Raw genomic sequence first — 12,909 nt, forward strand, 5'->3', positions numbered from 1 at the left:
CGCTTCAATGCGTTTCTCCACGCCGCCGTCGCCGCACAAGTTCGTCTGCTTCGGGGCGCCGCCGCCATCGTCTGACTGGCGCACAGGTCTATCGCGTCTGCTTGTGCTTTTTCAGGAGTTTCCTTTGGGCTCTAAAAGTTACCTATTAATCTTAGTTTTTTTGTTATACTTCAAACAAAGATGAATAAGTTACTTTTAGACGCCATACGAAGCTTCCAAAAGAACGTAAGCACCACGTGATAAATAAGGGCCAGTCACGTGATAAATAAGGGCCACTTTTCCGCGGCGCCGGCGGGCGCCAACTACAAATTCGTATAGCATCGTAAATATAGCTCTAAAATTATTTTTTTTCTTCGCTGGCTGTAATATTGTTTTATGACATCCTTTTTCCATCTAAGCTGTTTAAAAAAAGTGTTTAAAGTGTTACTCAATGTTTTGCCATCACAAGTTAGTTCAAGTCACTGTAAATGGTTAGGGAGAGTTTAAAGAAAATAAAAAGTGGTTTTATAAATATTCTCGTACAAGTTTGCCACATTTAGAGAAATGAGCTGCATTTCTGTATTAATAACAGAACTACAATAATTGCCAAGCATATATTTCTTGTACAGTGGTAAAATTAATTTAAAGATGATCATTTTGATATATTTTGCATTGTTTTATGTGAAGTAGTTCGTTGGTAAATAATTTGAGAATCTGTCTCTAAAAAGTGTTTATTTGACATGTTTTGTAAATATTTTTGCATGAAAACCTTTTATTGTAATCTTAATTTTTGGTGTACATGTCGTAAACATTTCATAAAATGAGTAGGAAAGTTTATTACTACAAGCATGCTTTGATGGGAAATTGATGGCTGTGCAAAGTACCATTCCGAAACATTGGCAATCTGCACGGCTCGAACTTCCAATTTTTATATCGCCGAAAGACAATTAGCTACGATGTTCGCATTTAGCTGAATGCTCCTCCTAAGAATGTGACTTTAACCTAGATTTTTTACATAAATATAGTATAAAAAATATTATCTGAACCGTCATTGCACAATCGAATGTGGGAATACTTGTATGTTGTGCCATCTGTAAGTAGGAACGTCAACCAGATGGTCTTTACAGTTTTTCTCCCCGTGCGTAGGGAAAAAATTGATTTTTCTAGGCTTACAATTTTTTTTCCAAAACCTACACTCACGAAATTCGAGTTAAAAGCACCACCTAACGACACCTTTGTGGAAAGCTTCATTGCACTCGGTTCGTTGGTTCCTTTATACAATTGTTTTCGCCCCCGAACGGCGCTCGGAAACACTGTAGCGGCCGGCCGTAAAACGCATGCTGCGCTAATAAATAGGAGTCTGTCGAGCGTGTCGCAAGAGTCCGCCCCGTCTGCGTGCACAGTGCCCGACGTGGAAGACGCCCACCTCTGTGATTTTGCATCCTCCGAGAGTGGCCAGCTCGCGAATGACGTGAGCGACCGGAATACCCGGGGCTTCCGGGGGCACCCCAACGGCGGGGGGCACACCGCTGGCCGCTATGGGCAGCACCAGCGGTTCCGTGGCAGCCAAGATGGCCGCCGGGGCGGCGATGGAGATCTTCCCTACCACAACCACCAGGACGGTCCGTCTTCCGGCTTCCACGGTGGCAGTGCGGCAGCTTCGTTCGGGAGGCAGAGGGTGAGTCAATTTCGACGTAGGACATGTTTTAGGGGCGAAGCTCCTTAGGGTCTAGCCTTGTCCGTCCGGCGTTCATGCTCACGTCGATTGCCATCCCATCTGTCTTTTTAAAAAAAGAAAAAATGTTTGCGCAGCTGACAGGATTCGAACCTGTGTGGGGAGACCCCAATGGATTTCTAGTCCATCGCCTTAACCACTCGGCCACGTCTGCAGGGCGAGTAGGGGGCTCTGAGATGTGGTAGTAACTCAAGAGCTGGGGATGTCATGGATGAAACGTTGCATGTAGCTGCTCAGCGTCTATACAGGAGGGAGAGGGCGCTGCGGTCAAATGTGTATTAATTGCGTTAAGCTTTGCATGCATTGGCTCAATGTTAATAGACGAGAGGACGCTGCGGTCAAATGTTCAAATGCGTATATGACCACAATCCATACCACACATTCTCTTTCTGACATGGACTGTTGACTTAAGCGGTGGAGATGCGTTCCCACGGCTTCTAGCGGATCCAAGCTGATCCGCTAGAAGAACCACTGGCTCTACATTTCACCGACCATAAAGCATAGAACTCAGCACTACCTATGAGCAATAAAAAAAAAAATCAGCACCATCAGCACTACCAATGAACAATAAAATCTGTATCATCAGCACCACCAGAGCTTCGCGCCAATCAACATCATTCACCACGTGGAGATGCGGTCATTTTTTTGTTTATATTTTTTTTTTTGCCTGAATCTGCAAGAGCACTGTCACAAAGAACCGTCGCTTCGATTTCCCCCGTCGCAAAGAACCATCGCGTCGATTTCTACCGTCGAAATCGCGCGACTGCGTCATGTGACCTCTTCGCTACCTTTTGTGGGGGAAGTGCCGTCATGTGACGACATCATGTGACCACGTCATGTAACCAGGTTACGTGACATGCGACCGAGCCTCACGACATAGATTTCTCCACTAAGTTAGGAAGAAAGTGATGTCATGTGACATCAACTTTCCCGCTAAATTTAGTGGTGAAATTGACATCATGCGATTACGTTATGTGAAATCGATTTTCCTGCTAAATTGGCATCATGTGACCACGTCGTGTGACCTCAAGTTACGAGACATCAGTTTCCCCGCTAAATTTAGCGAGGGAAGTGATGTCACCCAACATAAATTTCCCACTAAATTCAGCGGGGATGTTGACGTGACACGACCTTGTCACGCCACCTCAGATCATGTGACGTCAATTTCTGCAAGGTGGTAGCTTGCACCCAATGCGTTCTGTGTGCTCCGGTCTTTGTCAGCGTGATCAAATTTGCGTAATTTTTTTTTTCTCAGTTTTGTTGTGGTCTTCTTGATAGAGATTAGTTTGGAAGCTGCCGTATTTATGCGATTGCAAGTCAACTAAAAGCTGGTTCACAAATTTGCATTTGTGTCTGACTTAGTGCAGGGATTCTCGAACTCTTCGATCTCGAGATCCCCTCAGCCTTTTCGTAACTCTCAGGCACTGTGGTATATCACTCGGGCGACTGTTTGGGGGTATCGGGCAAAAAAAAAAAATAGAGGAGACTGTAGACCAGTGTTGCCAATTTAGCGGTTTTCTTAGTTGTCTAGCGGGAGGAATCGCCGTTTTGCGGTTGGCGGGACTTTTAGAGGTTTTAGAGTCAGCGCTTTTCTTGCCGGCCTGAAATGTCCTCTAGTTTACATTTGTCAATCGTAAATAGCCTAATTTCTGTTGTTAGAGTAATTTGGTCATTGTTTTTGTTCAATCTCAACAAAGTGAAAATGTTGCTTGTGACACCATCGAGTTATTTCGGGGGCCAACATCGAAACATGGTGTTAAAACGGTTGCTCTTGGACTGCTCCTCAAAATTAGCAGTATTTAGCGTTTTTTTTTTTTTTCTTCAGTTGACAGCATTGGTACAGACAGTCTATTGCACATACCTTTTGTTTGGCTTAGTCATGTGTCGACGAGTGGCTGATAAAATAGTGCTTAATTGGATGCTGAGCCGTAATTTGGAGCTCACAAGACGAGGCTGGAGCAATAGGCAGGACATTGCAAAACCTCGAAGCATCGCTCGAGCAGCGACATCTTTAACGGTTGGCTGTATTTTAGGAAAAGAAGTGCGCGTGGGAACACGGTCAGCGAGACACTAGACACGACTGAACACTAAAGAGACCGGTCGGGGACATGGTCGAGGCACCATACCATAACTGGACACATTTTGTCTCCAGGGACGCCAACAGGACACGCACAACTGGAACAGTTCTCCATCGCCGTCGTGGACCAATCACCAGGCGTATGGCGGCCGTCCCGCCGCCCGGGATCCCCCTCTGGCTCCGCCCACTTCCCGGGACCCGCCTCTGGCTCCGCCCCAGGGCGACGGCGGCGACCGCAGAAGGCCGACGGTGGCAGGCGCCGAGATCGTGCAGAACGCGAGGCCGCCTCCGCCCCGCGAGCGCAACTTCCAAGAGGCGTCGACGCGGCCGGCGCAGCAGAGGCGCGTGGCCTCCGGGCAGAAGGTGCTGGCAAAATACTGGGAGGACGGAAAGGTCAGTCCAGCAGCATTCTTTGTTCTCTCGGCTCTCTATGGTGTGGCCAAACTTCTATTTCGTAAACTGATGTGGAAGCTAAGAGCGGAAGAATGACAAACAAGGAGTCTGATTAAGACGGGTCCTCCATGAATACGCGAAAGGTTACAAACACAGGAAAGACTGGTCCTCCACAAACTTACGAAAGACACAAGTCCTTCGCTAACGCACAAAAGGTTACGCGAGTGCTACACTTTCTCATGAAATGAATCTTTAAGAGACTGTTGAAGGCTGGCGATATAAATTTGAGTGTGGCCGAGTGCTTTGTGCTCGCCTTTGACCGGTCGATATGATGTATGCCTGGCCCACATCGTCATACCCTATTTTTATAAGTAATTTGGTTATGATACCAGTTTTAATGATTTTGTTTTTGAAGGTCAGGGTTAATTTGATGAAATGAATTTAAGGGGACATGCGCCAGAGGAGAATATTTTTTTAAATTATTTCCTATATACAGAAAATAAATTTTTACAGTTTATGGTGCTTAATCTTCTCTTTATAAATCTGCTGTTAGATTTGATATACTTGTTTTTTAGATTCTCGACGCAATGTACATGCAGAAAAAAAAACATGTTCTTCTGATTTTTTTGGCACTTAGAAAAGCCTAGTAAAATAAACTAATTCGCTCCTTTTAAGCCACTGAGTGCAGTTAACAACCAAAATAATATGTGTGACACAAATTTCCTTTTAAAATAATTAAAAAGAGCAAAATATCACATTTCAAGGGGCTAACGGATGGTTCTTAAAATTTTTCTAAACATAACAAAAATATACATTCTAACTAAACCTAGATAGTTGCATTGTATTATTCTAAAATATATGTATGGCAAATTTGGTTGTGATAGGTCATTAAGAACAGAAATTATTGTGCACAAGCTGTGCAGATGCCCCAAAATTACATAAACAGAAAAACACATTTGAATGTTACCATGATGTGCAGCTATACTCTTTCGCGGTGCGGGCAATAATATTTTGTGGATAAATTTCCGTGAGAAAGTGAAGCTACAGAAGTCGTCAACGGAGAGGAGACAGTTAGGCCTACTTGTCAACTCAAATGTGATGGCGGGCGATGTCACAACTTAAAGAACACCACAGAGAACAATTCATGGGTCAAATGCATGCTGTTCGGCGTTGCGTGGAGGTCTTCAAATGCGTACGTATTCGACCGATTTCGCAGTCATGACCGGCACAAATTATTTTTATGTATCAAATATAAAGATTGAGAAATAATGAAACACCATAAAACCATATGGTTTTATGGTGTTTCATTATTTCATTATGCAGATCGAAAGCTGGCAATATTTTACAAAAAAAATGTGATATATATATATCACATTTTTTTTGTAAAATATTGCCAGCTTTCGATCTGCATCTCCCTTTAAAGGCCAACGACCAGTTTACGCTTCCCACTTTTCCCTCTCTTCCTCCTCTCCTGTTTTCCACTCTTTCCACCGTTGTCGGTTTCCTCCTCCCTCGTTCCCTCCCTCTCTACCTCCTTGTCCCCTGCTCCGCTAAGCTCATGGCGGCTAAGCCATACTCCAACCAGAAAAAAAAAGGGGGGGGGGGGGGGGTTAGGTCACAAAAGAGCAACCCCAACATGATTGACTAGTGGCCTCGAGTTTGTGAGTTACAATGCTGCTGAGCTGTGTTTTCAGCTGAGTTGAGTTTGAGACGATCTCCTGCCCCCTTTTTTCTGTCTTCTTACACTTTTTCTTTCAAATTTTATTCCCAGTCTCAGGATTTTGCATCACGTACAAACTAAACCTACTATATGCCAGCGTCACATGGGCGGCGTTCAATCGAATTACTACCAGTGTGCAAGGGGTTAGGGAGGCAGTTTTCCAGATAGCTTCAAGGTTTTTCTGAGCCTCAACCACCTGCCTGCCCCTGGCTGTTTCGAACTGGATGAGTGTTGTTAAACAGTGCGTTCGTGTGATCACTACTGCGTGGTGCACGTTAAAGACCCCCCCGGGCTGGCGCTCACAATTACTGATCTATGGTCACACGTCACTCTGCACTGGCAAATATATTCCAGCATATTCGGGATGCTCATTGTCTCATTTAATTGCCTGACCAACTTCGCGCAAACTAAATATCACACCCGGGCTTTTGTAAACCTGATTTCTAGAAAATCAGTGAGGCGTGAAAACATTATTTGAAACTGAAACTGTGGAGGAGCATGAAAACCAGACTTCAAACTTCATGCACTTAGACTAAAAAAAAAAAATCAAAACTTTCTAAGTTTTTTTTTTTTTTTTCGAATTTAGTTTTAAAAGATAATTGAAACCTTCAAACTTTTCAAACTTTATGTAGAAAGAAATTCAAAATATTTGAATTTTTCGGACTTTAGATTTCAAGAAATTCAAAACTTTTTATTCTCTTTAATTTCAAGTTAGGAAAGTTCGACATCTTTGAATTTCTCGAACCTCAATTAAAGTAATATTCAAAATAATCGAACCCAAACTTTTAGAAACCGTGAAAGCTTCAAACTTTTCGAATTCGAATTTCCAGGGTGTTTTAAAGTTGCGAACTTTTCGAATTTGAACCGCGGTACGGTCGAAAATGTTGAAATCTTTCAAATTTGAACCTCAGTTCGGTTCGAAAATATCAAAACCTTTCGAAATAGAACCTAGGGTGGTTTGCGGCATCCCTAATTTAGTTTCCGTCTCTCGTAACTCGTGGCCAGAACATGCCATCCAATTTTCTTTCTCTAGCTCGTACCGCCAATGTTTATCATACTCATGGGCCTGGATTGGCAATGCTTATAGCAGTGGTCTTAACCACTACTGATTCGGGAATCCGTTCTGGGTCAGTTGAAGTGATAGGGGACCTCTCCACCAGGGGGGGAGGGGGGGGGGGGGTTAGTGGGCTATTACAATAACAAAAGTTTAAATCAAGGAAACTAATTGCATGCAGACCATCTTTAAAACTCTGTTAAAAAGAATAATCAAGCAAACTCTCTCCATGCACATAGACAGCCAGCATCAATGAAGAAGGCTTGATTGACAGTTGAGGTCTTCAAGAGTCCCAAGAGGGCCTTCAGCATGGTATGCGGATGCGGACCCCCATTTGAGATCCACTGACATATAGTACTATGTGCTCAACACCATATATTGTCATAGTCTGTTAGAGCTTAAAGGGATACTAAATCAAAATTATAAATATACAAGAAACATTCAGAAATAAGTTGAATAGGATCGATAGTGCCTGTAAATGATAACTGCACGCTTGTATTTTGAGTGGACGGCTGTAGTTTTTGTCCTTAATGCCAGATTTCGGCGAGTGCTTCAAAGTGAGCCATCGGAGAACAGGATGTGTCTCAGGATTTCTGCTGTGCCAGGATGCGCCCCATGACATCATCAGATTTCTTGGGGTCAAGCTTACCGTTGTTGTGAGCTTTGCCACTTGGCAACGTTGACATGTTACAACCTTGCCTTGTCAGGGTACCCCATGACTGAATTTCCGCATGACCGCACCATCTCCACCGCTTTCGTGGTGCTCGCTTTGCAGGCTACTTGCAGTTGTGTGTTAGAATACCACATCGACACGAGCATGATTACTGCAATGATGACATGAGTCATCTATGCCAGCTCCAACTTGCTTGCAGCGAGGTTGCAGTCAAGTGATGCGATTATTCAGTCAAGCCATGCTGTTGTTTGGTTCACGTACTGCTTTAGCGTCTTTGCACTACTTTCATAGTAAAGTCTTCACTAAGAAATATGACTGCCACACAAATGTGGGATACGATGGACGAGCAACACGGACAATTTTGATAGTTCCTCCTCGTTTGCAAACTGGTGGACCACTCTCCTGCAGCATATGGCGTCTTGCTGTAAACATACAGAATGATTGCAAACAGGTGACCTGTTCACGAAGCAAATAATCTTTTCGGGGGGGATGGCCTCCAGGCTGTCAACTTCATCAACGCGGGAACGGCTCTACGATGCTTGTTGACGCAGTCCAGCGTGGCCTACAACGGTGGCATCCTGCATTCTCTACCGATCTCTCTCGCTCGTACACAGGCCCGATTCGTATGCACTAGTGTGCCCTACTCCCGCAGTACAATGCTGCTCTTACGGGGCCAATGACGACAGGGCCCCATAATCGTTTAACGTGTTTTAGAATACATTCTCTTCTGTTTTCCAACTAGCGACTGGTGTTTCCAGCGTCTTTGTATTCAATAGCTCATATTTAGGCAAAGAAATAGACCATAGAATTTCGTTCTCGTACCCCTTTAAGAAAAGCACAACGAGCCGCTCCACCCTCCCAGAAAGTTCTCTTGCTCGCCGTGATTGGTTGTTGGCTCCTCTCCAGCCACCCCCTCTCCAGCATTTGCTCTGCTCAAGTGGAAAGAGTGGAGGGTTTTGTGGGGAGCAGCTTGTTCTGCTATTCTTAGCCTGCAACGGACTATGGAGTTTTGCGACTTCCGTCACTGCAGATTGTGAGCCTGAACACTTGCCGTCGAATCTATCGTTACGGAGTACAAGCCGACTGGTTCTGCATTGCTCGACCCACATTTGATGCGCCCGACACCTTTCGGTACCTGCATAAGGCTCTCCAGAGGAGAAATATTGAACTTTTGCTGTGAAGTTTGAACCCATATTGCTTCATGGTGCCCTTAAAAAGAACACTAAACATAGGAATAAAATTGTGTAAAACAAAAAAATTTGGCACAATACTTGTGCCATAATGCGAATTTTTCGGTTCGCGGGCGAAACCGAAACTTTCCCCTTGTGGAATGATGATGATAGCGTTTGTACCCAACTTGTGTGCGCTCCGAGTTCTCCGGACTTAGAGCACGCACTAGTTGGGTACAAATGCTATAACCATCATCATCCCAGAGGGGTAAAGTTTCAGTTTTGCCCACAAATCGAAAAAATACAAATTTGTGGCAAAAATATTGGCCAAAAAAAATTTTTTTTTTTAAATATTTATTTTGAGACATGCCTTTCTACCCAGGTACTTAAAAAATGTTTTCCCTAGGTTCAGTGTTTTTTCTAAGGCGAGCTCCAGCAAAACATTGACCGTCATTGATTTTTTATAAAAATTTCACCGTGTACTAAATATCCACTCGTGAGTATATCTATGAAATAGTTAGTCAAAATATTAATTTTCTTTTAAGAAAATGAATTTCTTAAAGTCTATGTGTTCACCTCCGAAGCTCTTGCTGCCACTCTACTGGCAGCAATGAGCAGGGGCGCTTGTGATGTCAGACGCTCTATCCGAGAGCAGACGACGCGACAACCTTCCTACTGCTTCCGATGCTGGGCGAAACAGGCTCAAGCTGCCCATGTGCTGTTGTTTACACAACGTCCGTCATCGCAACAAATGGCAGACTAGTAAAGTTGCAGGTTAGTTTCGGTTCTATCGTAATCCTACGATTAAATTTATTTAAATAGCTTTTGGGGAGATTTATTTGCTGCTTTAGGCTGTTTCTTGCGCACTTCCGGGAAATATGTTTACTGAAACAACTTAATTTTTGCAAGGACCCGATTTTCGCAAATTTTGCGAATCGCCTACGATTTGCAAAAAAGTAGATTCCGCGAATATGTTTCCCCTTGGTAGTAAATACCCAGCATACCACCCTGATTCGTGAAATTTCGAGCCTGCAAGATATTCTTAAATACCACACCTTGCCAAATTCGTGAAGTATTAAGCCTGCGAAATGAAGTCATTTACGGCACTAGTTCAAAACGTTCAAATGGATGCCGGAGCTTCCTTTCCTTTAAGGCACTTGGAGCTATCAGCAGAATTAGGTAGAAATATGTGCATTCATCCTGCATCACTCCGACGCCGTTTGAGGAGCCTTTCAATGACTCTGTCACGCTTTGACTGCGTCGCTCCTTGTTTGCGCTCCTCTTCTTTTTGGCCTCATTTTCATTTTGTAAGGATGACTCCTAATCATTATTTTGTCTACATGCGACGCAAAATATTTAGTCTTGGCAAAGTGAGCCTCGGACGTATATTGCAAGGTACACCACCTCATGCAAAAATACATGTCCACTTGCAGTATGTGCAGTCCAAAAAATCTTTCCAATCAGCAGTACAATTGAACAGGGCGAAATTTGGTTGTGGTGAACTCCTAAAAACTTGGGGTTCGAGAATAAAGTAAACAGTGTAAGTGACCTGACAAGCCCTTCCCCAGCTTTGTTACGAAGAAGGGGGGTGGGAGCGAGGGAAACAAACAGCTTGTAAGTCAAGCGCACATCCAAATACTTCACTATAGTCGGTGGCAGGTCAAGAGTTCGAGAGAAGCTCCTCCCACCTTTTTTTCACTTCAGCAGAGTAAACGCTAGAAAGGAGGTCGCCTTCTCTCCAGTGTTCGCTCAGCAAATCTGGGAACCGATTAGAGGAGTTTCCCTAAACTTTTAACCTCTCACCGACCTTAGGAGAATTCCATCCTATAATGCACTCCTTTGTTTTAGACAGTGCACCCAGAGCACCAAATCCTCCCCTAGCAGTGGGGGGCACCCTGCATTCGGGAGAAAGAATGCGTATCGTGTCATCCACGCTTTTGCGCTCCGCCGAAGGGGAGGGCTGTTGTCGGCGCACCGAGATACTGGAATTCGCCAAGACAGCAGAGACAGTAGCAACTGTGGCCGCCGTCTCAACAAGTCTCCAGGGCGATACGTGCCTCCCCTTCGACTCAAAACAGCAGCCTCCCCCCCTCCGACTCAAAAGGGAATATCTTGATGCTTCGCACGTCCAGTCGTTCCAATTACACAAAGTCTGTTGGCATCGAAGCTATTAAATTTTCAAGGAGCAAGATGTATTCCCCAGTAAAATATATTATATTTCCACCCCCCCCCCCCCCTTTCCACCCTTACCCTTCCCCTTTGCATTTACGCTTATTCGCGACTCCAGCAAAACGGACGGCACCTAGCGGAAAAACGTTGAACTGGCCGGAACAGGTCCTTTCGCAATTTCTGCTCGTCTCTTGTGCCTTCCGTGATTACATGTTGCCAGTGGTTTGCTTGATAGAACAGTATTCCCGGTGCCTTTGTTGTAAATGTAGTATCAGCTTTTTGCCCAGATTACTCTGAACGCTACCTACGTATTCGCATGAACCAGACATTCCGCATTTATCAACGTTCATCAGCAGGAAGAACAGTAGGCAGTCCTTTCATCACTTCGTTGAAGAAAATCAAGTCTGGAAGCTCGCTTATGCCAATGCATCGCCGCAAGTTTGAAATGGGGAGGATAAAAATCGGGACAAACCATGTTGAGTCCAATGCTTGCTTGCTGATGCGCCAGCATTGTGCGCTGGGCTGGCACATGGCATGGTACAACCTGTTTTGGAATGCCATATTTGCCCGGTGGTGGCCTCCCCTATAGGTCTCTGCACTCACAAATAGACATTACCTAAAAGAGCTCTCCGGCCGCCATTTTGCGACTTGGGCAACCCCTATCAGCCGTAAATTTCTGCCACCTCCCTGAACTGTAGAAGCCTGGCTGGCGCGACTCCCGACCTGCATTGTGCATTCGGAGGTCGCCCGCCTTTCTAATTTTTACTTTACTTGCCCATTCGAGATGCTTACCCTTTTTTTATGTTATCTTCTACTGTGAGAACCAGAAAATACCAGGGCTCGTAGGCTGCTCGGCTCTCGCGGTAAACGAACGGAATGAGCGAACGTAAAACAGCTCGCGACAGGAGGCCGTTCGACGTCTTTTGAGAATTATTTCCGTTGAGATGATCTCCGAAAAGCCTTTCCGGCTGCATTTCGGTTTTCGCGAAAAATAGCTGATCAGCTTCAGGGTAGGGGACGAAACAGACACGCTTGTTCCTTTGGTGCTGTGCAAAAAAGGCAACTCTCTTCAAAACATGCCCAAAGACAAGCCGGATTCCATCCGATCGTCGTGAAGTGACTGTTGTTGACACTCTATTGGGTATGCTGTGTTATATTTGAGATCTCTTTCGAATAAACCCTGTTCAGATAACGCGGCACTGTGGAGTACATACTGTATGTTGTTCGATTGACGAGACTTTGAATTTCATATTGTGAGTGGGGAATACCCGTGTTTTTCGGCTATCTTGTGTGGTCAAATATTTTCGACGGTTGAGACCTTTGTGGATTCATACAGCCGAGTGTATGGCATCGTAAAAGAAAAATTCAACACTTTCTCAAAGGCCTGGAGAAATTCCACTCGTCAGAAAGCACAAAGGAGACAATAAAACGTGGCAATTAAGCCACCACCAGTGTCTGGAAATGTGCCTATGCAGGCTGCCACAGCCCACTGACAAGAAAACTCACAGCCCAGCGTGGTGGGGCAACACTGACATACACTCTCAAAACCAGGAATGCGCGCTGTGAATCGCTTTGTCCGAGACTGCTGTTCGAAAAGCCTATTGTGGACGGTTTTCTTGTCCTTAAACAAATGTGGCCTTTTCCTTTTTTTCATTAGACACTAGAAGAGGAAGAGAAACGTGGGGGAACCCAGTTTTAAATCAGTGGTGCTGGGTATGTTGTTTAGCCCTAAGCAGGGGCGTAGCCGGGGGGGAAGGGAAGGGGGGGGGGAGGCTGGCTTATGAAGCTTGAGCCCCCCCCCCTCCCCCCGAAAAACATTCCTGGCTATGCCACTGGCCCTAAGGAGTAAAACTCTTACTGATGGCATCCATCGTAATGTAATCAACTGCCATGTTTATTACGCCACACATTCTTTTTGTTGCTATATCTAAATGACTAGC

General features: G+C 44.8%; 1 protein-coding gene across 1 annotated transcript in view; it reads left to right on the forward strand.

The window, feature by feature from the left end:
• The window catches only part of LOC8028494 (tudor domain-containing protein 3), a 96,526-nt gene that overhangs the window by 14,318 nt on the left and 69,299 nt on the right, over positions 1-12,909 (forward strand). Inside the window, exons 10-11 of the mRNA XM_029980404.4 lie at positions 1,383-1,657; positions 3,867-4,184. Of these exons, the coding sequence (XP_029836264.2) occupies positions 1,383-1,657; positions 3,867-4,184 (593 nt within the window). The remainder of the gene's footprint in view (positions 1-1,382; positions 1,658-3,866; positions 4,185-12,909) is intronic.

Source organism: Ixodes scapularis, unplaced genomic scaffold (genome assembly GCF_016920785.2).
Source record: "Ixodes scapularis isolate PalLabHiFi unplaced genomic scaffold, ASM1692078v2 PGA_scaffold13__105_contigs__length_92229423, whole genome shotgun sequence".
NCBI lineage: Eukaryota > Metazoa > Arthropoda > Arachnida > Ixodida > Ixodidae > Ixodes > Ixodes scapularis.